Source organism: Hypanus sabinus, chromosome 7, assembly GCF_030144855.1.
Source record: "Hypanus sabinus isolate sHypSab1 chromosome 7, sHypSab1.hap1, whole genome shotgun sequence".
Classification (NCBI taxonomy): Eukaryota; Metazoa; Chordata; class Chondrichthyes; order Myliobatiformes; family Dasyatidae; genus Hypanus; species Hypanus sabinus.
In genome coordinates this window covers 126657362-126685072 of record NC_082712.1, presented here as the reverse complement: position 1 = coordinate 126685072, position 27711 = coordinate 126657362, and the positions used below count along the sequence as shown (strand labels likewise).

The 27711-nt window shown below is 40.9% G+C and overlaps 1 protein-coding gene across 1 annotated transcript in view; it reads left to right on the top strand.

Annotated features, from left to right (window-relative positions):
* LOC132397542 (kielin/chordin-like protein) overlaps positions 1–27711 on the top strand; it is a gene marked incomplete at its 5' end in the record, with an annotated part of 349645 nt that overhangs the window by 117095 nt on the left and 204839 nt on the right. The window contains 2 exons of the mRNA XM_059976368.1: positions 3593–3712; positions 26237–26389. Coding sequence (XP_059832351.1) covers positions 3593–3712; positions 26237–26389 — 273 coding nt within the window. The remainder of the gene's footprint in view (positions 1–3592; positions 3713–26236; positions 26390–27711) is intronic.

Sequence of the window (27711 nt, the reverse complement as noted above, 5' to 3'; positions counted from 1 at the left end):
CTTATTCTTATCTATGAGTCACCTCATTTTGATTCCCGTCTTCCTTCCCTTTTCAGTGCTTTCAGTCCCTTCTTGATATCCCATGGAGTGAATCGGATTTGCTGAAGACTGGCATCTAATCAAATAGCATTTGACCTGAATCAAAATCTGATTTATTAAATGTCCTTTCACTAATGGCCTTCGTATATATGGAACATAGTGGGAATATGGAGTTAGTTTACAGAATATAGATGTACTTTATTAACTACAGGAGGAGGAAGCTGGGGGACAATGAGCCAGTCCTCATTAGGAGATAAGAGGTTGAGAGCATCAATAGCTTTACGTTTTTTAGTGTTAATATATCAGAGGATCAATCCAGGGACCTGCATGTAAGTGTCATCACAAAGAAGAAATGACAGTACCTGTACTTTCATCAAAGTTGCACACATTTTGCATGTCATCAAAAGCTTTGATAAACTTCTATAGGTGCAGAGCAGAGAGTATCCTAACTGGTTGCCTCATGGCCTGGTATGGAAGCACCAATGCTCAGGAATGGAAAAGACTACAGAAAGTGATGGATGCAGCCCAGTCCATCACAGGCAAAGCCCTGCCCACCATTGCGTACATTTACATGGAGCGATGCCATAAGAAAGTTGCATCAGGTCCCATGCTACCATGTTCAGAAAGAAACACAACCATCAAACTCCAGAACCAGTATGGATAATGTCATGAACCACAACTCTAAGCTAATATTACAATCTACTGACGTCCTTTCAAGGGCATTTTTACAACTCATTTTATTTGCAGTTTGCCTTTTGCACATTGGTTGTTTGTCAGTCTATGCTTTTTTTGTAAATTCCATTGTATTTCATTATTTTTCCTGTAAATGCCTGCAAGAAAATCAATAGGTCAATAGGTACATTTAATGACAGAGAAATATATATAATACACATCCTGAAATTCTTTTTCTTTGCAAACATCCATGAAAACAGAAGAGTGCCCCAAAGAATGAATGACAGTTAAATGTTAGAACCCCACAGCCCCCCCAGCTCCTCCCTCCCATACACAAGCAACCACAAAGCAACAAACCCCCACCCCCACTAGCAAAAAAATCATCAGCACCCTCCACCGAGCACTCAAGCATGCAGCAAAGCATCAATAAAGACACAGGCTTGCAGTACCCCAAGACTACTTGTTCACCCAGTAATTCGACATACCACAGGCGCTCTCTCTCCCTAATAAGGGAAAAAGAGATGTCTCCATTTCACAGCGAGGGGAGAGGCAGAACAAACAACTCACTGATTTTCAATGTTAAAAGTTTGTTTCATCACTTTTTTCTTAGCTCTGCGCCCAGAGAGTCAGCCCCAGACAGGAGCAGCCCTCTGGGCACACAGCCCACAGCAGCTAACCCGCTACTCCAATGTTCTGTGTTCTCCCACAATGCTTCAGTCAGGGGCACCGGCCTAGAACCAGCCCATCCCCAGAGCCACGAAAATCCAGCACCTGAAGGCGCTCGAGTCTTCCAGGCCACGTCCTTGGCATATCAAGAAGCCCTGAGAGCAGGGCCCATTCCCGCGAAGATCCAAATTCAGCATGTAACACCAGGTTAAGGTCTTCAAAAGAACTTGGAAAGGAGAAAAAAGAGATATCAAAAATAGAAATAGAGCTGCTTCCGAAGATGCAAACAAAGGAGTTTAGCATCATCATAACTTTGCTCTGCCCTTTCTGAAGTGTTCCGAAAATGAATCTCAACTTGCGCACAGTGAATTATGCATACTTTGATGATAAATTTACTTTGAACTTTGATCAGACGTGGACTCATTGATTTTGGTACCAATTAGATGTGCGGAATGGTCATCTGCTGCCCTGGTGGTCTGTGGTTTGCTTGAACAGGGAAATCAACAAAGTTATTTCTCTCCAGTCCTGATGAAGGGCCTTAGCCCAAAACGTTGACTGTACTCTTTTCCATAGAAACTGCCTGGCCTGCTGAGTTGCTCTAGCGTTTTATTGCTTGGATTTCCAGCATCTGCAAATTTTCTCTTGTTTGTGGAACTAAATAATGTCTGTACTTTGGACTCTTCCTATTTATAGCAGTAGTCTGGATGTTTCATGTAGAGAATCCTAACTTTAATATGGGTAAGCTAAAGAAAATAGACAAAGTTGAATATTTGTAATCAGCACGAAATACTTCGTAAAAAGCAAAATAAAGAAGGAAAGAAATACTGGATTAAATGAAAAAGATAAATATAAGAGAACATAAAATAAAGATCTACAACAATAATTAAATTCTTCACTTGTAAAGACAGGACATGAGTGTGCATGCTGAATATGATCTTGGCTTCTAAGAAGGCCAACAATGGATATGGAGTTCCCACTTTCTAAATAGAGCTGTCATTTGTCAGTTACAGTCATAAAGGAGTATAACAGAGAATATAGAAATCTACAACACATTACAGGCCCTTTGGCCCACAATGTGCTGACCATGCAACCCACTTTAGAATCTGCCTAGAATTTCCCTATCACATAGCCCTCTATTTTTCTAAGCTCCATGTACCTCTTAAAATACCCTACTGTATTCCCCTCTCACACCTTCGCTGGCAGTGCATTCCATGCACCCACCACTCTCTGTGTGAAAAACTTATCTCTGACATCCCCCTTGCACCTACTTCCAAGCACCTTAAAACTATGCCCCCTCATGTTAGCCATTTCAGCCCTGAGAGAAAGCCTCTGGCTATTCACATGATCAATGCCTCTCATCATCTTATACACCTCTATCAGGTCACCTCTCATCCTCTGTCGCTCCAAGGAGGGAAGGCCAGGTTCACTCAACCTACTCTCATAAGCCATGCTGTCTAATCTAGGCAACATCCCTGTACTTTAACCTTTTAAGTTTAACTGTTATTTAAAGGTCCACATAACTCACAATGAGATACTGGAAAAGACAGCTCCAGAACTCACTAGAAACCGCTTCTATACATCCCAATGCATTTAACTTCTATACATCCGAGCATTTAACTTCTGAGAAGCACATTTTATGTGTGTCTCTGTTTTTTATTCTGCATATAATATCCCTCTTCCTGAACCTGCTGAAGTGCTGTGTCCAAGAGGGCACTTTTCACATCTTGATGGCCTCCCTCCTTGCAGTCTTTACCTGAAGGGAGAAGAACTTCTTTCCTGTACATTTGTAGACCAAGTGTGAGCCTTGACCATGGGGAGGTGGAGGTGATTAAGGAACCAGAGGAGAAAAGTTTGGTTTCAAATAACTTCTTTATTTGATTAATTTTTGCCACTCTTATTTTCTCCCTCAGAGTTTGAATCTGTAAGCTCATATATTCATTGCAACATTAGGTTTTTAAAACCCATCATTTTAACTGTCATTTAATAGTCTTTGCTGGCTGGGGTTTTGTCAATGAGTGTTTAACACACAAACAAGTGATCAACTAGACCTTGTGGAAAATATTTGACTGAAGGTCTTAAGCTCGTTTCCAACTTCCTTTCGTGTGACAGTTTCACAAAATCTTTTGCTCTTCGTTCACACATTCCCTCATGAAGTATCTTGTTCTTTTCTCTTTTGGTAATTGAAAGAAGTCACAGTTGTGAATTGCTTTTACAGGAAACCCACCCTCATGTCTGAACATGAATTGCGACCAAAGCTGTGCACTGATTGGAGGGATGCCTGTCTGCAGTTGTTATGCTGGTTACTCTCTGGGAAAGAATGGAAGGACCTGCTATGGTAAGTCTAATATAGATGCCTGTCAACAGTGGGTATTGATCAACAAAAAACAAGTCCTAAGGGACAGGTAAATTGTTAATACACGTTGCTTAGCTTGGTGGAAAATTTTAAGATTTAAAATTTTGTATTGTTTACAAAATGATTCGAGTGGATGTATTAAGCTCTTATTGTTCACATTTATTTGTGAGAATAAACACAAAGATATGTAGGAACTTTGTTAACCAAAATATTTGATGTCTTTCTGGGAAACCATTCCATGTCAGTCTACCTTTGGTGGGAATCCACTGAATAAATGACCACACACAAAACAAACTTTTAAAGAAAACCCATCATCTATCAATGTTTGATCCACACACACACACACACAGTAAAAGAAAAATGTTTATGGAATATATCCAATGGAGCAGAAGAATGTGAAGTATACCTTTCAGAGAGTAGCACAGAAAGTCAATGCTGATTCCAGTCAGACATGGATCCTTCAAAGCTGCTGTGCAGGTTGATGGGGTGATTGAGAACACGTATGGTGTGTGTGTTGGTCTTACTTATGTGGGGGACTACTGAGTTCAAGGTCTATGAGGTAATGTTGCAACCCTATAAATCCACACTTGGAGTATCATGAGGAGAAAATCTGCAGAAGCCGGAAATCCAAGCAGCACACACAAGCTCAGCAGGCCAGGCAACATCTATGTTGAAGAGTCAACAGTTGATGTTTCAGGCCAAGACCCTTCTTCAGGACTGGAAAGGAAGATGAGATGTTAGGGCAAGAACATGGGGGGAGGAGAGGAAGATGTGATCGGTGGTAGGTGATAGGCGAAACCAGTGAAGGAGGAAGGGTGTGGTAAAGGGCTGGGAAGATGTGAAAGAGATAAAAAGGCCTGAAAAGAGGGAATCTGATTGTTTTTTTCTTTTCCCTAGATGCAGCTTGGCCTGCTGAGTTCCTGCAGCATTCTATGTGTCTTGCTTGGAGTATTGTGCTCAGTTCTGTTCGCCTCAATTTAAGGACATGGAAGTTTTAGAGAGGATGCAAAGGAGATTTTTGAGGATGCTGTTGTCTTATGAGGCTGGGTTGAGCAAGCTAGGGCTTTTCTCTTCAAAGTGAAGCAGGATGAGAAGTGGCTTGATAGAGGTGTATAAGATGATAAGAGGCACAGATAGAGTGGATAGTGAGGACCTTTTTCCCAGGGTGGAAATGGCTAATATGAGAGGGAATAATTTTAAAGTGATTGGAGGAAAGTATAGCATAAAGTCAGAGGAAGATTTCTTACATAGAGAGGTGTGTGCATGGGATGTGCTACCAGGGACAGTGGTAGAGGTAGATACATTAGGAACATTTAAGCAACAGGCAAAGGGTTGAAAGACAAGTGAAAGAAGCATTAAGCTGATCTTTGAGTAAGTTAAAACATCGTCACAACATCGTGAGCTGAGGATCCTGTACTGTGTTATACTGTTTAATACTGCACCTAGTTTCCATGCTTCTGATGTAAGGAGTTGTATGTAGTGAAATAATGAACCTTTGATGCTGGACAGAATGTATGCAGATGAGGTTTGCAGTGTGTATTTTTGGCATTGTCCTTGATAAGGAGGTCAATGGACTTTTCTCCAATAATTACTGTTGAAATGATAAATTGACTCGTTATTGTATCGAGGTACAGTGGAAGAAATTGTCTTCATACCATTTAATACATCACAACAATGTATTGAGGTGGTAAAATAAGGTGAAACAATAACTGAGGTAAACCAACAACAGAGTACAGAATAAATTTTAAAGTAAGTTTATTATCAAAGTACATACATGTCATCATACACAAACCTGAGATTCATTTTCTTGTGGGCAAACTCAATAAATTCATAATAGAATATATAATCATTATAGAAACAAGGAAAGATTGTAACAACTTGGGCATTTAACCAGTGTGCAAAAGGCAACAAACCGTTCAAATACCAAAATAAAAAGTTAATAATAATAAATAAATAAGCAATAAATATTGAGAGCATGAGATAAAGAGTACTTTAAAGTGAGTCCATAAGTTGTAGGACCATTTCAATGATGGGGGGAGTAAAGTTGAGTGAAGTTATCCCCTTTGATTCAAGAGCCTGATGGTTGAGGGGTAATAACTGTTCCTGAACTTGGTGGTGTGGGTCCTGAGCTTCCTTTACCTTCTTCCTAAAGACGGCAGCAAGACAACAAACTATGCAAATGCCAAAAAGAAAGTAATAATAATAAATAAAAATAATAACTAAATAAACAAGCAATAAATATCAAGAACATGAAATGAAGAGCCCTTGAAAGTGAGTCCATAGGTTGTGGGAAAAGTTAAATGACGGGGAAGTGAAGTTGAGTGAAGTGAACATGAGGAAATCTGCAGATGCTGGAAATTCAAGCAACACACACAAAATGCTGGTGGAACACAGCAGGCCAGGCAGCATCTATAGGGAGAAGCGCTGTCGAAGTTTTGGGCCTTCGTCAGGACTAACTGAAAGGAAAGATAGTAAGAGATTTCAAATGTTGGGTCTCGGCCCGAAAGGTCAACAGTGCTTCTCCCTATAGATGCTGCCTGGCCTGCTGCGTTCCACCAGCATTTTGTGTGTATTGAGTGAAGTGACCCCGTTTTGTTTCAGAGCTGATGATTAAGGGGTAAACCTGGTGGTGTGAGTCCTGAGGCTCCCATACCTTTCTCCTGATAGCAGCAGTTACAGAGAAAGTGCAGTGCAAGATCATAATGATGTAGATTGTGAGGTCAAGAATCCATCCTATCGTACCAGGTAGCCATTCAATAATCTTATAATAGTGGGTTAGAAGTTGTCCCTGATTCTACTGTTAGGTGCTTACAAGCTTTTGTATTTTCGGAGAGGAGAGAAGTGTGAATTTCTGGAGTTGGTGGGGCCATTCATGATGCTTATCAAGGTGATGAGAAGTTTAGGCGGGTTCATGCAAGGAGGCGGTGGTTTCTGCATGAGCTCAGCTGTGTCTACAGCTCTCTGCAGTTTTCTGCAATCACAGGCAGAGCAGTTTCAGGATTTAGGATTCAAGACTGTTTAATGTCATTTCCAGTACACAAGTGTAGAGGAGAATGAAATAATTGTTGCCATAGCCAGCCATGATGCATCCAGATAAGGTGCTTTCTATGGTACTTGAGGGTCAAAGAGGACATGCCAAGTTTCCTTACCCTCCTTTAGAAGTAGATACGATTTGGGTCATGATAGACATTAGTGGCATTCTCTCCGAGGAACTGAAGTTCTCAGCCCTCTTAACCTCAGCATCATCAATGTTTTTCAGGTGCAAGTGCACTGAAATCAATAACAAGCTCTTTTGTTAACCTGACATAGAGGGAAAGGGTGTTGTCATTACGCCATGACACTAAACTCTCTATTTCTTACCTGTACTCTGACTCGTTGTTATTTGAGATATGGCCCGTTACAGTGGCTTCATCTGCAAACTGGTAGGTGGATCTAGAGCGCAAACTAGCCATGCAGTAGTGAGTGTACAGGGCCAGAGTGGTAAAGCTTTCTGAGAGTGTGTGCCCAAATTAGTGATAAACTTTAACAAAAATCTCTCGCATGCCATGGTATCTTTGAGCAGAGATCATCATTGACTCATGAGTATGTAGCAATAATTATGGACTCTTTTAAGGAAAAATGATGAATCCTGTTGCTTATTTATGTGTGTTCTTGTTTTACTATGAATAAAAGTATAACAGAGATGGACTAAAATAAATGAAGAGTTTTAGAAAATGTGTTCAAATATTATTAATATTAGTCTTCCAAGAAGGCAATTCGAAAAATACAATCATTTCTAGATATTATTATAATGATTTACTATCCAAATACTGATGTGTACACTAGCTCTGTAAGTGTTTCAAAATGTATCATCCAATATCACATGTTCTTGCAGCCGTCTAGATGATGCCAAACCAGTCTAAGATGTTTCCTGGGAAAACATCGCAATGATCTCAAGTTGTAACGAAACACTCATTACTTCATTTGGCAGTGAAGATAGTCATTACCTATCTTTTTATTATGGGTGGGTTTCAAAGCGTCGAGGGGTATAATATCAACAAAAAATTTTTGCATGGACATTGGGCATTCATCCTATAGGTTAGCCACCCCTGTAGGGAGGACTCAGCCTTGTAAATCACCAGTGTTGAAGATGATTGTGACAGAGGAACTGCTGATGGCAGTCTGTTGGTCAGGAAGTTAAGGATCCAGATGCAGAAGGAAGTATTGACTCCCAGGGTCTGGAATTTGGTGAAGCTGTGCCTGGGATTATAGTATTGAACGCAGAACTGTTGTCAATAAACATTTGTCTAACGTAGGCATTTTTATATCCAAATGCTCCAGAGTTGAATGTAGGACCAGGGAAGTGGTGTCTACCATAGATGTGTTTTTGGTGGTAGGCAAATTGCAGTCGGTCAAGGTTTTCTGGAGTTGATGCATGCCACGACCAACATCATGAAGTGCTTCATGGAGATAGAAGTCAGAGCCATCGGTGGTGATAATTAAGACACTTTACCTTGTTTTTCTTATGTACGAGGATGATACCGATCTTAAATCAGTAGGAAACTTAGACTGAAGTAGCGAGAAGTTATAAAAAAAAATGCAAGTACCTGCACCAGCTGATCTACATAGGATTTAGGTTTGTAAGGATGGCTTTGGGGACAGAGAAGGGAGTTAGGGGTCAGGTTAGAAGTAAAAATGAAAAATAGTTTCCAACAATTTAAATATTACTCATTTGTCTTTGAGTGGGGGCAAGATTCAAGATGACAATCAGGAAAACTCACCAGATGAGTTCATCTCCCCTTCCTCCCAAACCCCACCCCACCACTCATCTGCTCCTTTATTAGAAATCATTAATAAGCTATCAATATTTAAAGCCGGCTTCTGGTCCTGGCATTTACAGGGCGATCGGGTGTCCTGACTGCTTAATGCCAGCAATCCAGTGCTTCCACAAGTAGCTCCAATGTTTCAGAGACTACCAATTTATCGCCAGTTCCAGGTGATCTTCACTGAAAATTGGTGGTCTGGATATTCCTGATTATCACTCAGTGGTGTGGATGCTCCTGGTTTGCAGTCAGTGTTGGGATTTTCTAACTGTACTCAAGGGCATCACGTCTTCTATCTTTACATGGCTGAGTTAATTTCATTTTACAGACAATTAATGAAACTCTGAATTCCCAATCTCAAATAATAAAGTACGTGACAAATGAGGAAGAGATTCACTACGACTGAACAAAGTGCAACAACGCAAAATGTAACATTGGCTTAAACTTGCTTCAGCACATGGGAACTCGTATTATTTTCTGACAGTAACTGTTTACATGGACTGAGATGAGCTATCTCTTGACTGAGGTTGTAGTTCTCCTAAAGTTATAATGTCACGGAGTTGAGGAAAATATGAGGCCATCTTATTGAAGTACGCAAAATTCTGCTGGGACTTGTCCAGATATATCCTAAATGTTTCCCCTTGTAAGGAAATCTGGAATTGGGGTCATGGTGTTGGAAACGAGAGACCATCGGTTTCATATAGAAATATGGAGAAACTTCCTTTCTCAGAGGGATTTTCTACCCCAGAAAGCTGTGGAAACTGTTCAAGGCCAAGAGAGACAGACCTTTGATCCTTATGAACGTTTGACAAGTAGGGAGAAAAGTGGGACTCAAAACAGTGGTTAATTACCAATCGTTTTATTCTGTGGCTGAATAAACTCAAGGGGGATATAGCCTACTCCTGCTTTAATTCCTTATTTTGGAGAATAGGGAACACTCAATTCTGTCAGTACTGAGTCATGGTTGTCTAGTGGTTAGCGATCAGCACCAGCGATCCAAGTTCGATTCCCGTCGCTGCCTGCAAGGAGTTTGTACGTTCTCCCCATGACCGCATGGGTTTCCTACAATTGCTCTGGTTTCAAAGGCGTAATGGTTGGTAGATTAATTGGTTGTTATAAATTGTCCCATGATTAGGCTAGGGTTAATTTGGGGGATTGCTGGGCGGTGTGGCTTGAGAGGCCATTAGGGCCTATTCTGTGCTGTAGCTCAATAAATAAATAGAAGACAGGATCTGCTTCACGTGCAAAGGAAAGGGCACAGCAGCATCTTCCAACACCGCTGCATGTACTGCATTCAATATAAATCTTCCCTGAAATGTATTCACTAACCTTGACTGTATTCAGAATGGCGTCCTTTAGATTCCTTCTGCAATAGTAAAAAATCTACTCCCACAGCTACAGTAATATACCTGTCTCCAATCCAACTACGTACATGAAATTCAAAACCCTTTTACTATGTGGTGCCACATGTTCCCGTTCATCTTTACACCACATCTGTTTTCTCAGGGTCGTAGGTTATGCAACTCACTAATGAGAATAACAACTGAAGGCAGAGCAAAAGTTGGTTGGTGCCAGGTACCAGCAATGATGGAGAATGACAATAGGCCTTGTTCTGATACATAATGGGACAGTTCTTTTCATTCATTACAAGGGTAATTTTAAACTTTCCATATTTTTGAAACATTTTATGTAAAAATAGAAGTGATGTGTATTGTAGCTCTCTGTCCTAGTTCCCTTCATGATATTATTCTAAATTTTAGATGCTGTCTGACACATATTACACACTATGTATTATGTAACTTTAGGACAATGATAAGATAAGATAAAACTTTATTTATCCTGAAGGAAATTATTGTTGTAAGGTTGCTCAGTCAGAATTGCACACTTTAAAATATGAAATGCAAACATTGATATATGGAAAAAATACAAAATGTGCATTAAAAAGTAATAGTGCAAAATACAGATGTTCAATGAAACCATGTACTTATATTCTTAAGGAGGAGAAGTTGTCGAGTCTTATAACCACAAGGAGAAAGGATCTCTTGTGGCGTTCAGTGGTGTTCCTCTGTTTGTCCAGTATGTCATGAAGGGGGTGAGAGGGATTGTCAATAATGCTCCAAAGCTTCTGCAGATCCTTCTCTCTGACACTGTTACCAAGGACTCCAATTCCATCCCCAGAACAGAACCGGCCTTCCTGATGAGCTTCTCAATTTTTTTGAGATCAGCTGCTCTCACCCTCCAGCACAGAATAGAATGCTGGCCACCACTGAGTCAGAGAACATCTGCAGCACAGTACTGCAGACGTTGAATGACCAGAGCCTCCTCCGGAAGTACAGTCGGCTCTGTCCCTTCTTGTACAGAACCTCTGTATTTTCAGTCCAGTCCAGTTCGTTGTCCAGGTGAGTTCCCTTGATGGAGATGGGACCGCAGGGGGTTATCACCTTCTTGAACTCCACCACCAACTCCTTCGTCTTAGTGATGCAGCATTCAAAATGTTTAATCTGCTTATTTCCCAGACATCACTGTTTTACAGATGTCAAACAGGTACTTAAGGTTGCATTATGAATGCAAAGTTCACTTGCCGTGATATTATTTTGGACTCTCCATACTTGTCAGGATGCACACTGGAAACTGAGCTTTATTATAGAACCACAAACCACTGCTAGCCACTTGGCCTCACTAACTCAAACTCTCAAATGTCTGTGCCTTCAAACTGCTGGTAGACATGAATACAGGGCCTTTCATTTTGTGCAGGTTTTCATAAAAGCTACGATCATCTCACATCCAAAATGATTTCTTCAGAACAAAGAGTTAGCAACAATCAAAGTGTTCAATGAGCACCAGTATTACCCTAAAGACATTTTCTGTAACTTCCAAATGTCAAACCAGCCACTTTGTTGGAGAGGATGTTTCTTCAGGTGGGAGAGTCTAAGGCCTTAGCACACAGCCTCAGAAAAGAAGGGCATCCTTTTCGAATGGCAATGAGGAGGAATTTCTCTAGCCAGAGAGTGGTGAATGTCTGGAATCTGTTGCCAGAGGCAGCTGTGGAGAACAGGTTTTTAGTGTATATTTAAGGCAGAGGCTGATAGATTCTTAATTGGTCAGGGTGTGAGAGAATATGGGGAGAAGGCACGAATTAGGACTGAGAGAAAAAAATGAATCAGCCATGATGAATTGGCAAAGGTAACTCGATGGGCCTAATGGCCTACTTCTGCCTCCTATATTTTATGGTCTTTGTTGTCTCCTGCTCCCTGTTTTAAAGTAAAGCCTTATTTCATTGTAAACTCAAGTACACAGTCCAAAGCAGCACCAGGACATTTGCAGCAACAGCAATCTCAGCACCTGTCAGTTTTCTTTGGTACCTACATGAAGTGGACGTATCTCTGGCCTTGCTTAATGCAGCCCACTGAAGATCCGGGAGATCCACTCTGCTAAAGTCCAGGGTTGCAGCGTTTACATAAGGTAACACTCACCTTTACAAGAAATCAGGGTAAGAACTCTGTAAGGCTAACAGAGATGCCAGGAGACAATGCCAGTCTGAAGCAAAGTCCCAAACTGTTAATTATGGCAGGACTTGCATGCTCTAACAGGCAACAGAGTGAAGTCAGGTGGTGCGCTAGCTGCGCATCCCTTCCCTATGAGTTTAATATATCCTGCATTTGTTTTGATGGAAAGGGGATAGGAATGTCACCACCTATCCTGATGGCTTCCTGTGCATTAAACTGACATGGACTTAAAATCAGTCTTCCAGAGTGTGAGCCCAAGAAAAGCATCTGGCCCAGATAGTATCCCTGTCCTGTCCTTAAATCAAGATTTAGATTTAGTTATCACATGCACAGTTAAATGCTTCACTTGCATTAACAGCCAACACACCTGAGGATGTGCTGGGGTCAGTCTGCAAATGTTGCCACACATTCCAACGCCAAGATAACATGCCCACAATGCTTGGCAGAGCAATACAGAGCATGGCATGCAGCAGCACAATAGCAGAGTTCAAAGTAAATTTATTATCAAAGTACATATCTGTCACCGTATGCAACCCCAGAGATTCATTTTCTTGCAGGCATTCACAGTAAGTACAAAGAAACACAATAGAGTCAATGAAAGACTGCGCAGACAAGACAGACAACCAGCGTGCAAAAGACAACAAACTGTGCAAATACAGAAAGAAAATAATAATAATGAATACAGTAAATAACATTAAGTATCAAGAACATGAGATGTAGAATCCTTGAAATTGAGCCCATAGCTTGTGGGAACAGTTCAGTGATGAGTTGAGTGAAGCTGGATGAAGTTATCCCCTCTGGTGGAAGGGTAATAACTGTCCCTGAACCTGGTGGTGTGGGTCTTGAGGCAACTGTACCTTCCTCCTGATGGCAGCAGCGAAATAAGTCCCATTCGCCCACACACATACACAGTCGTTTGACCCCAGAACAGGCTATCTTCTTTGGCCTCCAACTTTCAATAGACTTGGACTCGGGCCTGTAGACATTCGGCTTCAACTTCTCCAGCGACTTGCAGAGGCTGGAGACTCAGCTTTGGTCAACAGGCCTCGATTTCTAGACTTCTGATTTGAACCTTGGTTCTTCATCCTCAGCATCGATCTCCGGTCACAGCAATCACCAGACATTAGGCCTCAAACTCTGGACTCGCCAATGATGGAAGCCTGAACACCAGACCTCAAACTCTAGTCTCACTGATTCACGAACTCTGGGGAAGCTCACTCCTTCTGCCTGCATGGAACTTGAAGTCTGGAACCTGTCAGCAACTCACTGACCTCCCTCGTCCACCTCTAGCAATTCTGATATCTAACATTGACCACGGATATCCCACAACCTTGTTGCTGGCCTTCAAATGAAGAGCAGATACTTAGACACTGACCTAACCTCACATTCTTCACATCCCTGAGCAGTGGCCTAACCCGTAACACCCCTCTCTGTCCCAAAAACCATCCTTACCAACCTAAATCCAATGCAGTTCAGCTGGTGCAGATGCTTACATTCATTTTTACCCTGCACTGAACCATGTAATGTGCATGCATTCATGTTCTATTTAGAAATCTGACGGCAAAAGGGAATATCATGACTTGCCTCCTCTTTCTCCCTTTTTCTCCAGTCTCCTACACCACTATCGCAAAAGGTTGGTTTGCAAGTGCAGCAGACTATCAAGAATGCAAATAGAATGTTGGCCTTCATTGCTAGAAGGGTTGAATTTAAAAGCAACTGTATAAGGTACTGGTGAGGCCGCACCTGGAGTAGTGCATTCAGTTCTGGTCTCCTTGCTTGAGGAAGGATACACTGGCTTTGGAGGTGGTGCAGAGGAGGTTCAACAGGTTGATTCCAGAGATGAAGACTATGAGGAGACATTGAGTCACCTGGGACTATACTTGCTGGAATTCAGAAGGATGAGCAGAGATCTTATAGAAATATAAACTAGATAAGATAGAGGCAGCAAAATTGTTTCCACTGGCAGGTGAGACTCAAATTAGAGGATGTGGCCTCAAGATTCTGGGGAGTAAATCTAGGATGGAAATGAGGAGGAACTGCTTTTCCCAAAGAGGGGTGAATCTGTGGAATTCTCTGCCCAACGAAGCAGTGGAGGCTACCTCAGTGAATATATTTAAGACAAGATTAGATAGATATTTGCATAGTAGGGGAATTAAGGTTTATGGGGAAAAGGCAGGTAGGTGGAGATGAGCCCATGGCCAGATCAGCCATGATCTTATTGAATGGCGGAGCAGGCTCGACGGGCCAGACGGCCTACTCCTGCTCCTATTTCTTATGCTTTTATGTAACTTCTACAGTTATAGAGAGACAGAGCACAAAAACAGAATTGTCAGCCCATCTGGCCGAGATGCAACTCAACAACTCCTTGCCCTTAATTTCCAACAGAGTGCTCCAATTTCCTCCCACAGTTCAACGACGTACCACAGAGGTTAATTGTTCATTGTATATTGTCCTGTGGTTAGGTTAGGGTTAATCCGGGGTTGCGGGGGTTTCTGGGCTGTGCAGTTCAAAGGGCCAGAAGTGCTTGTATTGCTAATTAATAATAAATAAACAAAATATTCAATTGGTATTATTTGTTATTTACTTACACATTGCAGCATTCTGTTTTAAAACAATTGAAAGTCAATTGACATTTGAGGGGTCTGCATGCCATAAGTTGATCCCAGCTGGTGTATTCATGAGTCAGCCTGGGCTTGATGAATGTTTTTTTTTCCCAAATTTGCTTAAATCACATATAGTTTAAAAGGCATTTGAAGTATGTTTTGCTTCAGAGTCCAATAAACCTTTGCAGATTTTGGAATGCTTGTGTAGATGTCTCTTTCTTCCCATCAAACAAATGAGAAGTGCAAAGGGCTGATGTAACCTTTACATAAAGGCACACAATGACATGCATGCCATGATACTTTGGAGCTCTTCATGGAGTAAACAGATGTGTGCAATGGGTTGATTGTTGCTGCAATTTATTTTAATTAAAAGAACATGTACTTGCTTTCTGTTCAATCCCAGTAATCTCCTCAAGATGTAGCGTAAACACTTGAACCTTTCTGAAATAATATTCTTGAAGCACAACATGTGTTACTAGTTTCATGCATTTTATGAGATATTACATGTGACAAATTTTAATTTTTTACCTTTTATGTTATGTTTTGCATTTGAAAGTGATTTGATACAGCAATCAGTTTCATAAATAGTGCATATTTATATAAGTTGCTATTAAGAAATTCATTTATTTATTTTATTTATTGTGATAAGGCACGGAATAGGCCCTTCTGGTCCTTCGAGCCACACCATCCAACAACCCTTTGATTTAATCTGAGCCTAATCACAGGGCAATCTACAGTAACTAATTAACCTACCAGCTGCTACGTCTCTGGACTGTGGGAGGAAACCGGAGCACCTGGAGGAAACCCACACAGTTCACAGGGAGAACATATAAATTCCTTACGAGCAGCAGCAGGAAGTAAACACAGGTCATCTATATTGTAAGGCATCCAGCTAACCTCTACACTACCGTACTGCCCAATGGGGGGGAATAAGATTTACGAATCTGATTGTGGTAACTATTTTTTTCCATGAGATGGGTTAGGAAACAATAATCCACATACTTTCTGAGAATTAATCAAAAAAAAGTTACAGGGAAATTTGTGACAAAGAGGCCCGGATACAGTGAGCAATCTTTTCCACTTGGACTCTGTTTTTGTTAGGGAAATTAATTTGCTGAGGAATTTCAATTAAAGTTGGTTACTAATAAATTGGACACAGACTTCAAAGTGACTCGAGAATACCTTTGTTCATGAATAAGGGAAGAATGACTGACTAACGGTGCGATTGTCAAGTCTTCCAATGGACAATAGTCACAGCTTTTTTAAGTTTATACATGCACACAGAAAGTCACTTACATCAGCCAAAGCTATAAAAATCAATCCTGTGTGTCTATCAATTCCCATGAAAATGCCACGGACAGTCTCTTTCCTGTCGACAACACACAGAAAAAGGTTGTCAAAATATCCTTGAAACTAAGGTAGATTATTGGAAGTGTGCTAAGAGCCCTGGACAAATGGTGAGTCTTTATTTTTGATATAAAGGAAGTTCATTGAAGATCCAATAAGTCATTAAAAGTATAATTTGTTTTATATGTTAGAACCAGACAGGTGAAGGAAAACTATACACACTGTTTAATTGCCATTAATTGGACTGCCCACAGAGTCCTCTCTACAATTTTGACCTTCACTGTCTCCATCTTGTTTGTGCTGCTGTTTTATGCACTAAGATCAGCACTGGGCAAGTTGCTAATTAAAGGAAGGTGCAGGGTGTTAACCGTTCAGATATTTTAACCCTTTATTCAGAATTTTCTTCCACAATTAAGTCAGGTCACCTGGTGGTGTACAGAAATAGACTAGAGGACAGTAGGCTAAAGGGTAGCACCACAATTCTCTGCTGATCAAGGCATTAAGCAATACAGACATGCAATTCTATAGCCTGCCCGACCCGGTTGGCCAAATTCCTCCACAGTTCACCTCCCCCATATGTTTACAAGAAGAACTATTGGAGAATTACCTTTGACTCCCAGCAGTACTGTAGGACACAGGCTATTTCTTCATTACATGTTATTTAGTTACATATCCTTTCCTAAGTTATTACATTTTATTCACACTTATGAAGTTTTGTCATTGGTTCTTGTATCTCTACTTTTGTGATCTATGTTTTTGGTTTATACTTGGCCTGCATAAAATGACCTGATTCGGCCCCTGCTTAGACTAACTGTTAGTGAAAGTAATCCAATGAGGAAGCAAATTCAGCGCACCACATCCACCGATGGTAGAGTAACGTGAGGCATCACAGAGAAAGAGGCAACCACAGGGATTGAGGGAGTTCAATGAGCTGCCTGAGGAAAGTCATAAAGGCATTTTAGCCTGAGGAAAACTTTGAAAATGTAAGTTTTAGGGTCTGGAGCCAATGCAGACTGGTAAGGACAATGAACAGGATTTGATGGCGGCAAAGATTTTATCAGGGAATTTTGGATGACAAACTTACAGAGCATGGAGGATAGGAGATGTGATAGAGATTTGGATGATGATATTAAGAGGGGTTCAAGTCAGGGGCAAGAACAAGAATCCAGGTGGGTGATATCACAAGTTTGACTATGTGAGGGCTTGTTCACTGAGATTATAAACAGTATTTTTGATCACAGACTATGGCCAGATATACCAGTATCAAGTGGCAGAGCCCCTGACAGGGTCACTTCTCCTCGTGTATACTTTTGAAAACTGTACTCAGTTGAGACTGGATCCCATATGAACAGTCTCCCAATAGAAAAGCAATAGAAGAAGCCATGGGCTCAACTGTTATTTGCAAGCTGAATGCCAGTCTGAAAATAATGTTGTCAGTGAGTAACATAAATAAGAATTGGGTGAAGAAGGAGTTTTATGGAGCTGAGAAGGGTAACTATTACACAAGATGCCTTGGCTAAGAATAAATGGTTGATTGGAAACTAGTCAATGAAGTCCTTCTGGTTGAGCAGAAGTTGCGGGGAAATCAATGAGAAAGTGCACCAGGAAAGTGTATCATTTCCTATTTGGAATAACAATGCTTTGTTTCCTCTTTTGATTCAACTCCTGGTTGTAGAGTTTTTCATGGACATGGCATGGAAAATAATAACACTCCAGAAACTGGTGCCTGTTTTAATAAAAACAAACTTAATCTAAGGCCCTTATGCGGTGAAGCAGCGATGATTTTGATTATGGGCCGACCAATGCAAACTTAATATAAAGGGAGGTGGTTGTGGTTATTAGCTTATTATTGAGAACTAATTAAGGTCAGGGGAGATCTGTTACTGAGGTGAACATGAGTATCTTACAGTAGAGTAGTAGGTATTTGGGTTGAGATTTGTAAAATTATAGCCATTGGGAGTAGGTGGCTGGTGTCTAGGAGTCAGGCTTTCTTTTGATTAGATGGTCAGTAGTTGTTGCTGTAGATTGGCGTTGAGGAAAGTCTGTGGTAGAGTCTAAACAGAGCAGTCAAGTCATGGTACTTCCCCTGTGCCATCAGCTTTCTGAATGAACAATGAACCTATGTACTGTACACTACCCCGCTAATTTTTCCTATTTTTCACTAATTTTGCTCAATTTTTTCACTAAGTAATTAATTTTAAAATATATATTTCTTCTTGTAATTTATAGTTTTTTTAAATTATGTATTGCAATTAACTGCTGCAGCAAAAAACCCCTCAAAATTACAACATATGCCAGTGATATTAAATCTGCTTCTGATTCTGAGAATGCAATCTCCATCTGGAGCAATGTCATTAAAACCTGGTTATTCTAGGATTGTCTAATAAAAGTCTTCTTTGGCAAAATGCACTAATTTTTCAGGCAGTGCTCTATGAAAAGCAATGCATAGGAAATGACATTGTAGGTTTTCACAAATAAAATGAAGTGAGGCATTTTATATTTAATGAAACCCATAACACATTTTATTGCTCTCCAAAACCTGAACACAAAATTGAGCTAAAATAGTTATGTAATATCATCATCATGTCAGACCAGTCTCTTAAAGCAAAACTTCAACTCAATGTTGGTACATGTGAATAATGGACATCTCTCCCCATTACGTTATCCTACAGAAACCCTCCCAGAATTCACTGTAACCAGCATTTATGAGCATGACTAGAGCTCGGATGAGCCGTCAGCCCGGGACCTGTGTTCCAGGGGTGGAGGAATAACAGGTGCCTCTAGCATATCCAGAGATGCATTGACATGCTCATGGTCAAGTTGTGATGCCAGTGACAGAGCAGCGGAATACTCCAAATCTCGGTCAGCCGATCTACCAAAACACGTTCAGGTTTACCCCTTTCAACTATGATAAAAGTCTTTTCTCCTCATTCCAAAACGTGGAACGGGCTATTGTAAGGGGACCTAAGGGGATGTTGGTGTGCATCATGGCAGAGAAAGCAAAGAAGAATGTAGGTCAACAGGAACTGTATGCCATGATGGGAGGTAGAAATAGGTGAAATGGAATTGAATTTACTGAGGAGGGTGGAGTGCTGTTCAAAGGCTGACTAGGCGGGTGGGGGGAAAGAGGACCAACAAGGTCTACATTGACGTGTTCAGGGACCTCAAAAGGTGCCAATGGTGCCAGTACATGATGGTTAATTTTTGTTCTCTTGTAGGCTGCACTGCAATCATGCATGTCCTTTCTGGGGCTGCACCAAACAAACTTTAGTGACTGCTGATGAAGGGTTTCGGCCCGAAACTTCGTCACTACTTCCTCCCAAAGATGCTGTCTGGCCTGCTGAGTTCTGCCAGCATTTTGTGTTTTTATTAAACTTTAGTGCAATCAGTTTCTGTGAGGCCTTCCAGCCCAGATGTGAGAAGCCATGTATGGAGTCGAGAACAATCCGTCTCCAATGTGCTGGCATAATAGGGCAAGGGTGACTAGTTGAGACATTGCACAGGAGAGAAACCCAGGCTTCACTGAACTTAATGTCAGCCAACTGCAGGCCCATGACTGCTGTTCGTTAAGCTTGGACCTCTGGGTCAGTGACTTGGTAAGCTGCCATGCTGGTATTGTCAACCCCGATGTGTATGGCCTCAATAGCTGGCCATCAGAGGCAAACAGCTCTGGCATTATTTTTCCCTTTGACATGTTGTATATCAGCTGTGAACTCTGATGTTTAGGGTAGATTGGGTTGCTGTCATGCAGACCCAGGGTCAGATATTTTGGCCATCACGTGCACGAGTGGTTTGGGGTCCAAATGGTGACCCTCTGGAAGAAAATGAAAATGGCTGACAGCCAGATAGAGACCAAGATGGTCATGGTCAAACGTGCTGTACTTCCTTTCGGGGGGTTTAGATCTGCCGGCTGAAGAAAGTGAGCGGCTGCCACATGCCTCCGACCAACTGCTCGTACACAGCAGAGACTGAAGCATCAGTAGTAGTGGCTATGAGTGTGTTGGGGAGCGGTTGTGCCAGTAGGGTCAAGTTAGAGCTCGTTTGATATCATCAAATGCGCTGATCACATCCGCTGACCAGTCAAGCATCTGGTTAGGCGTATTGTCTTTAAGTGCACTATACAGGAGGAGCATAAGTACATGGAATGAAGTGGTGATAGAAATATACCATATCTAAATACTCCTATAGTTTTTATTATAGTGTAGTATGATGGGAAATCCATAATAGCTTTGATTTTGTTCAACTGGGCTATAGCTTTTGTTCTTCAGTGACAACATCTGCATGAGCACCATCAGATTCAATCCCAGCACATTTTAAGTACACGGCCAATCTTTCAACACAAGGTGAACTGACTGTATATTTTAATACAGCGTTTCTACACCAGGCAACACAAACCACCATGCATTCCCATGTTAGCAGTAATTACGCTGTGCACTTCTTTCACACTTGAAGCCCATATGTTAATGCAGAATTAAACTGCCAACACTGCAGTTATTTCAATACCTTTCACATGATTTGACCAAAGAAATGAGAATGAATATTGAAAAATGCATCAATCAAATAAAGGAGATATACAGTACAAACAAGAGAAAATCTGCAGATGCTGGAATTCCTAAAAACACACAAAAAATGCTGGAGGAATTCAGCAGGCCAGGCAGCATCTATGCACCTCTTGTAGCTTTCTTGGTCTCCAGACTTGAATGCCACTGATCTAGCCCTCAGCAAATTTTGGATCTCATGGTTCATCCAGGGTTTCAGACTGGGAAAGACTGAATAATTTAGTGGGGACACATCATCTACAGCTGTTTTAACAAAGCCCATACAACTGTGGTGTATTCATTCATATCTCTAGATGAATGCTAGAACATAGCCTAGTCCACTGACTTAAAGCAGTGTGAACTTAGTTAACTTTGCAATTGCACTTGCATGCTGGGTCCAGGACAGATCCTCTGAAATAGTAAATCTAAGAATTCAACCCTGACTGTCTCCATCTCTGATCCTCGGATGAGTACTGGCTCATTGACCTCTGGTTTCCCTCTCCTGAAGCCTAAAATCAGTTCCTTGGAATTGCTAACATTGAGTGAGAGGTTTTGGTTATGATACCACTCTGCCAAATTTTCAATCTCCCACTTGTATTTTGATTCATCACCACCTTTGATACAGCCCACAACAGTGATGTCATCTGCAAACTTGAAAATGGCATTAGAGCCACACAGTCATAAGTGTAAAGCAAGTAGAGCAGGGGGTTAAGCATAGTCTTGCAGTGCATCTGTACTGATGGTGATTGTGGAGGAGATGTTGCCAATCCAAACTGACTGGAGTCTGCAAATGAGGAAATCTGGGATTCAACTGCACAAGGAGGTAATGAGGCCAAGGTCTTGGAGCTTATTGATTAGTTTTAAGGGGATGATGGTCCTGAATGCTGAGCTGTAGTTGATAAAGAGTATCCCGATGTGTGCATTTTTGCTATCTAGATGTTCCAATGTTGAGTGAATAGCCAGTGAGCCAGCATTTGCCAAGGACCTGTTGCTCTGGTAGGGAGATTCGGGTACATTCTAGTCATCTCTCGGACAGGAGCTGACTTGTTTCATCACCAGCCTCTCAAAACACTTCATCGCTGTGGATGTAAGTGCAAGTGGGTGATAGTCATTGAGGCAGGTCACCACACTCTTCTTGGCAACAGTATAATTGAAGCCTTCTTGTTACAATCTCAGTGGGCTCTCCGGCCAGTTGGTCGGAACGGCTCTTTGGAATGTGGCCAGATACCTTGTCCTTGGATTCACCCTCCTGAAGGCAGCCTGCACGTCAGCTTGAGATACTGAGATCAGAGGATCATTGGGAGATGTGGGGGGGGGGGGGCAGATTCCTCCATGTTATGATGTTCAAAGCAAGCATAGAAGGCATTGAGCTCATCTGAAAGTGAAGCCCTGCTCTCTCTCCTGTCGCTTGACTTAACTTTGCAGAAGATGATAACATTCAAGCCCTGCCACAGATGTCAAGCGTTGTTCATTGATTCAAGTTTGGTCCAAAATCTCCATTTTGCACTTGAGATAGCTTTCTGGAGATCATACCTGCACCTCTTATAGCTTTCTTGGTCTCCAGACTTGAATGCCACTGATCTGGCCCTCAACAAATTTTGGATCTTATGGTTCATCCAGGACTTCAGACTGGGGAAGACTCTGAATAATTTAGTGGGGATACATCATCTACAGCTGTTTTAACAAAGCCCGTACAACTGTAGTGTATTCATTTAGATCTCCAGATGAATGCTAGAACATAGCCTAGTCCACTGACTCAAAGCAGTGTGAACTTAGTTAAATAATGTGATACTTATTCATTATTGTCAGAGCCTTTCTAGTGCTAAGAATAACTTTTTAATTCAATCAACTTTATTTTGTTGCCAGAGATTGTGAAAAACCTGATTTTTGTTTTACTTTTTCAATTAACTTATTTCTTTTTCATCATCAGCCTCTTTGATTATTTCACTATGTGTCTGATCTGATGTTTACTCTGTTCAAATTTTGCATTGCTTATTAACACTTTATCCATCTGATCAATTGACCAGATGAGGAGAGTCTCCCTGCTTAAAATGGTAGCAGAGATCACATATATTCCCATTCTGTACTTACAGCAAGTTGTTGTGAAAATCACAAAAAAAATTCAATGAACTCACTGTTTACTTAAGGTTCTGGACAAGGTATTAACCTACAGAAAACAACATAGGAAGGTGAGGAACAGAATCCCAAACATTCCACTTTTCTGTGTAAAATTTTCCTTCCAATTAAGTATATATTTCCTTTCTGAAGTTAATTGCAAAATTTTAAATTTATTTTGAAAATCCAGGATTCATTGAAATGCAATAATACAAAAAAATGCCTGTTTTATATCTTTAAAGTTATATTATTAGCCAATTTAAATTGATTGCACGGAGGAATAAAACACAATCAGGAAACATAAAGGAGAGCAAAACAATATGAATCAAAAAAGACCTGTGTATAATAAAATCTAATTTACCAATTACAGGATATAAAGGGGATAATTTACCAATCCCATTCTCCTGTCATGCACCATAAACTGGCAATTAGCCTTACCAAAAATTCTGGTGTAATTTGCAAATGATTTTAAAAGCTAAATGGTTTGGAAATAATTCAGAGTGTATGTACAGATTTCTGATTTGCCTTCCTGCCAAGTAAGGCTCCCAAAGGGCAGTACAGAAATAAGCCAATGTGAAATCCATACTACAAGTGTGCCATTAACATTATAAGACCAATAATGCTGTTTAAATACACTTTTTATGAGAAAACTTTTGTGAAGTATAAAGCAGTTTTAATTTTCAAGTTTAAATGCAAATAACATTTTTCACATTTTTCATTGCTGGAAAAAATATTTGGCAATTTGTTATATCCAAAGTTTATATACTGTTATTATGTATTTAATTGATGAAGAATATGAAAACAGGATGAGTGAACTCCACTTTTTCTCCTTGGAGAAACGGAGGATGAGAGGTGACCTGATAGAGGTGTACAAGATGATGAGAGGCATTGATCTAGACTCTGGATAGTCAGAGGCTTTTTCCAAGGGCTGAAGTGGTTGTCACAAGAGGACACAGGTTTAAGGTGCTGGGGAGTAGGTACAGAGGAGATGTCAGGTAAGTTTTTTACTCAGAAAGTGGTGAGTGCATGGAATGGGCCGCCAGCAACGGTGGTGGAGGCCGATACAATAGGATCTTTTAAGAGACTTTTGGATAGGTCCATGGAGCTTAGAAAAGTAGAGGGCTATGGGTTATCCTAGTAATTTCTAAGGCAGGGACATGTTCACCACAACTTTGTGGGCCGAAGAGCCTGTATTGTGCTGTAGGTTTTCTATGTTTCTATGCTAGTACTTTTATTCAAAGATGGCAGCTTTATCTCCACACATATTAGAAGTAAAAGTAAATGAAATAAATGATACAGTAGATATTAAAAAGCCAACATCATCTTGTTTTCGATGGCAATCATGCACCTTGAATCTGTGTAACCCATACGTAGATTAAAAGAACAGTATCTGTGTGCTAAGGATTGGAGGTAAAATATAAATCTATTCTCCTCTGATCATTCATGTTACAACCTGCTTCACTGATGAAAAATTCCAATAACCGTATTTAGTTGCACAAGTCAGCACTGGAATAGAATCATTTAACTACTGCAATTCCAAAAGGAAATGAGGACAAAGTAATTTAAAATTCAGTTGGGACCAGTGACTCTCAGAAATACATTCATGCTTTCTACTTATTGTACTTATACTTATTGTATTCCTAACTACCTTCAAGAGAAGAAAGTCCACTTTCATATTTTTCCTTTGCAGTGTGCAAAATAAACTTACCCTCCCTCCTTCCCTTTCTTCTATGGTCCACTCTCCTCTCTATCAGATTCCTTCTTCTCCAGCCTTAGACTTTTCTCAAAAGTCCATTCGACCCTTCGAGCCTGCACCACCATTCAGTATGATCATGGCTGATCATCCAACTCAGAACCCTGTACCTGCTTTCTCTCCATACCCCCGATCCCTTTAGCCACAAGGGCCATATCTAACTTCCTCTTAAATATAGCCAATGAACCAGCCTCAACTGTTTCCTGTGGCAGAGAATTCCACAGATTCACCACTCTCTGTGTGAAGAAGTTTTTCCTCATCTCGGTCCTAAAAGGCTTCCCCATTATCCTTAAACTGTGACCCCTCGTTCTGGACTTCCCCAACATCGGAAACAATCTTCCTGCATCTAGCCTGTCCAATCCCTTTAGAATTTTATACGTTTCAATAAGATCCCCCCTCAATCTTCTAAGTTCCAATGAGTATAAGCCCAGTCGATCCAGTCTTTCTTCATATGAAAGTCCTGCCATCCCAGAAATCAATCTGGTGAACCTTCTCTGTACTCCCTCTATGGCAAGAATGTCTTTCATCAGAATAGGGGACCAAAACTGCAGACAATATTCTAGGTGCGGTCTCACCAAGGCCTTGTACAACTGCAGTAGAACCTCCCTGCTCTTGTACTCTTTTGCTATGAATGCCAACATACCATTTGCCTTTTTCACTGCCTGCTGTACCTGCATGCCCACCTTCAATGACTGGTGTACAATGACACCCAAGTCTTGTTGCATCTCCCCTCTTCCTAATTGGCCGCCGTTCAGATAATAATCTGCTTTCCTGTTCTTGCAACCAAAGTGGATAACCTCACATTTATCCACATTAAATTGCATCTGCCATGAATTTGCCCACTCACCTAACCCATCCAAGTCATCCTGCATCCTTTTAGCATCCTCCTCACAGCTAACACCGCCACCCAGCTTCATGGCATCCACAAACTTGGAGATGCAAACTTGGAGATCCTTTGTCATCCTGGAGCCATGTCTCTGTGATCCCAACTATATCATATTCATTAATAACTATCTGCACATTCAATTCATTCACCTTGTTACGAATGCTCCTCACATTGACACACAAAGCCTTCACTCTTAGCCCTTATACAATTATGTTGAAAAGTGACTCTTTTTGCTTTTTATCCTGGATTTGCCTGCCTGCCACTTTTACTTTTCACCTTTCTACTTTTTGCTTCTACCCTCATTTTACACCCCTCTGTCTCTATGCACTTGTTCCCATTCCCCCTGCCACATTAGTTTAAAGCCTCCTGAACAGCAGTAGCAAATGCTCCCCCTAGGACATTGGTTCCAGTCCAGCCCAGGTGCAGACTGTCCTGTTTATACCTGTCCCACCTCCCCCAGAACTGGTTCCAATGCCCCAGAAACTTGAATCCCTCCCCCTTGCACCATTTTTCAAGCCACGTATCATCTGAAATATCCTCCTACTTCTACTCTGACTAGCACGTGGCACTGGTAGTAATCCAGAGATTATTATCTTTGTGGTCCTACTTTTTAGTTTATCTCCTAACTCCCTAAATGCACCTTGTAGGACCTCATCCCGTTTTTTACCTATATCGTTGGTACCTATGTGCACCACGACCACTGGCTGTTCACCCTCCCATTCCAGAATGTCCTGCAGCCGCTCAGAGACATCCTTGACCTTTGCACTATGTTTTAATAGCATAGATTTTGACGGTTTTGTCCAATAACTTAAAAAAAAACAACAGACTACATTTTTTATACAGAAAGTCTATGATGTTAGGATTCTGAACACAGCTTTGAATTTGCGAGAGCCAAATGGAAATATGCATACCTACGACTCCTAACAAATGCCTCCCATTCCTGTGTTTACTTCTAGATGTTGATGAATGTTCCCGATATGGAGGACAAAGTCTTTGTCAGCAAATCTGCAAGAACAACATTGGCAGCTACAGGTGCCTTTGTTATCAGGGATATCAACTCTTAGCCAATGGGCGCTCTTGCGTTACTTCAAAATATTTCAGCTTAAGTGGTGAGTAACAGCTTGTTTAGAGTTGGAGTGTGCTGCTAACAAGTAAGAGTACATCAAAGAGATTTAATCAAAACTGAAGGATGATTTAAAGCAAATGACATTCAGAGGTTGGCTAAAATCTCAATTAGAGAATTTAAGTTGAGACTCAGCAGTTTCAGATAGTAAATCTCTGTATCTTACATTAGCAACAATCAGAGTTAACTCTGTGTCATTTAAGATTTTATTTTGTACACATTCTTCAAACATAGTTTTTGTATTCAGTGACCTTTAGTGTTTCTTTCACCTGACTCCAGATCACTCTTGTCATTGGAACTCTCGTAACTTCCATCCTATCACGTACTGTAAATCCCCTGTGGATAATTCTTCTCTTTCCTGTTTTTCTTTGCAACTAAACACTTTTTATGTTGCTTAACCTGCTGTTTTTGTTCTGTATTTCCAATTATTTTTCTCCAATAAAAAGCTGCCCTTGTTAAAAGTTCCACTGTGTTTTTCACCGCTTTCAATATCTCAAGGAAAAAAGTCCTTCCTTTAAGACATAAAAGTAGTGTAGTGGTTTGCGTAATAATATTACAGCACCAGTGACCTGGGTTCAATTCTTGCACTGTCTCTAATGAGTTTGTAACTTTCTCCCCATGAGCACGAGGGTTGTCCTCCAGGTGCTCTGGTTTCCTTCCATATTCCAAAGGGTAAGTAGGTTAATTGATCACATGAGTGTAATTGAGCAGCGAGGCTTGTTGGCCGGAAGGGCTTGTTACTGTGCTGTATCTAAATTTACAAAACTCACAAACTTCTAACAGCTGTTGGATTTTCCAGATCATCCTCCTCTTCTACTTTCATTGTATTCCTTCCTATGTTTCACTATCGCATCTCATCTTCCATCCTCTGATTTGGGACAACAGGTTTTCAGCAGAGGTCGTGGCTTCATCTTCATCTAAATCAATGCCAAGCTCAGCATGGTATTGAACTGTTATTCTTTTTTTTGGCATCTTCAACCTCGAGCCCATTTGTTTCACCAAAGGTCCTCGCCCCAATTTGCGGACTCTGTCAGCTCCAGAAGTCTTGACTCAAAAGGCGCTACAGAGGGATTAGATATCTGTTGTAAAGATAAATTGGTTACAAGCAGGAGTGGAAATGAATAAAGTGATAGAGGGCATCAGAGAAGTGGAAAGGGAGTACTTTCAGCTTTTCACAAGCTCTCGACTTAGTGATCACTAAGTGTTGATGTGACATTGACCATCTCAGTCTTTTCCACTGTCCTTACACTATTTTATCTCCATCTCATTTTGCTCAACAGGGACCAGCCTTAACAGTGCCAACATAAC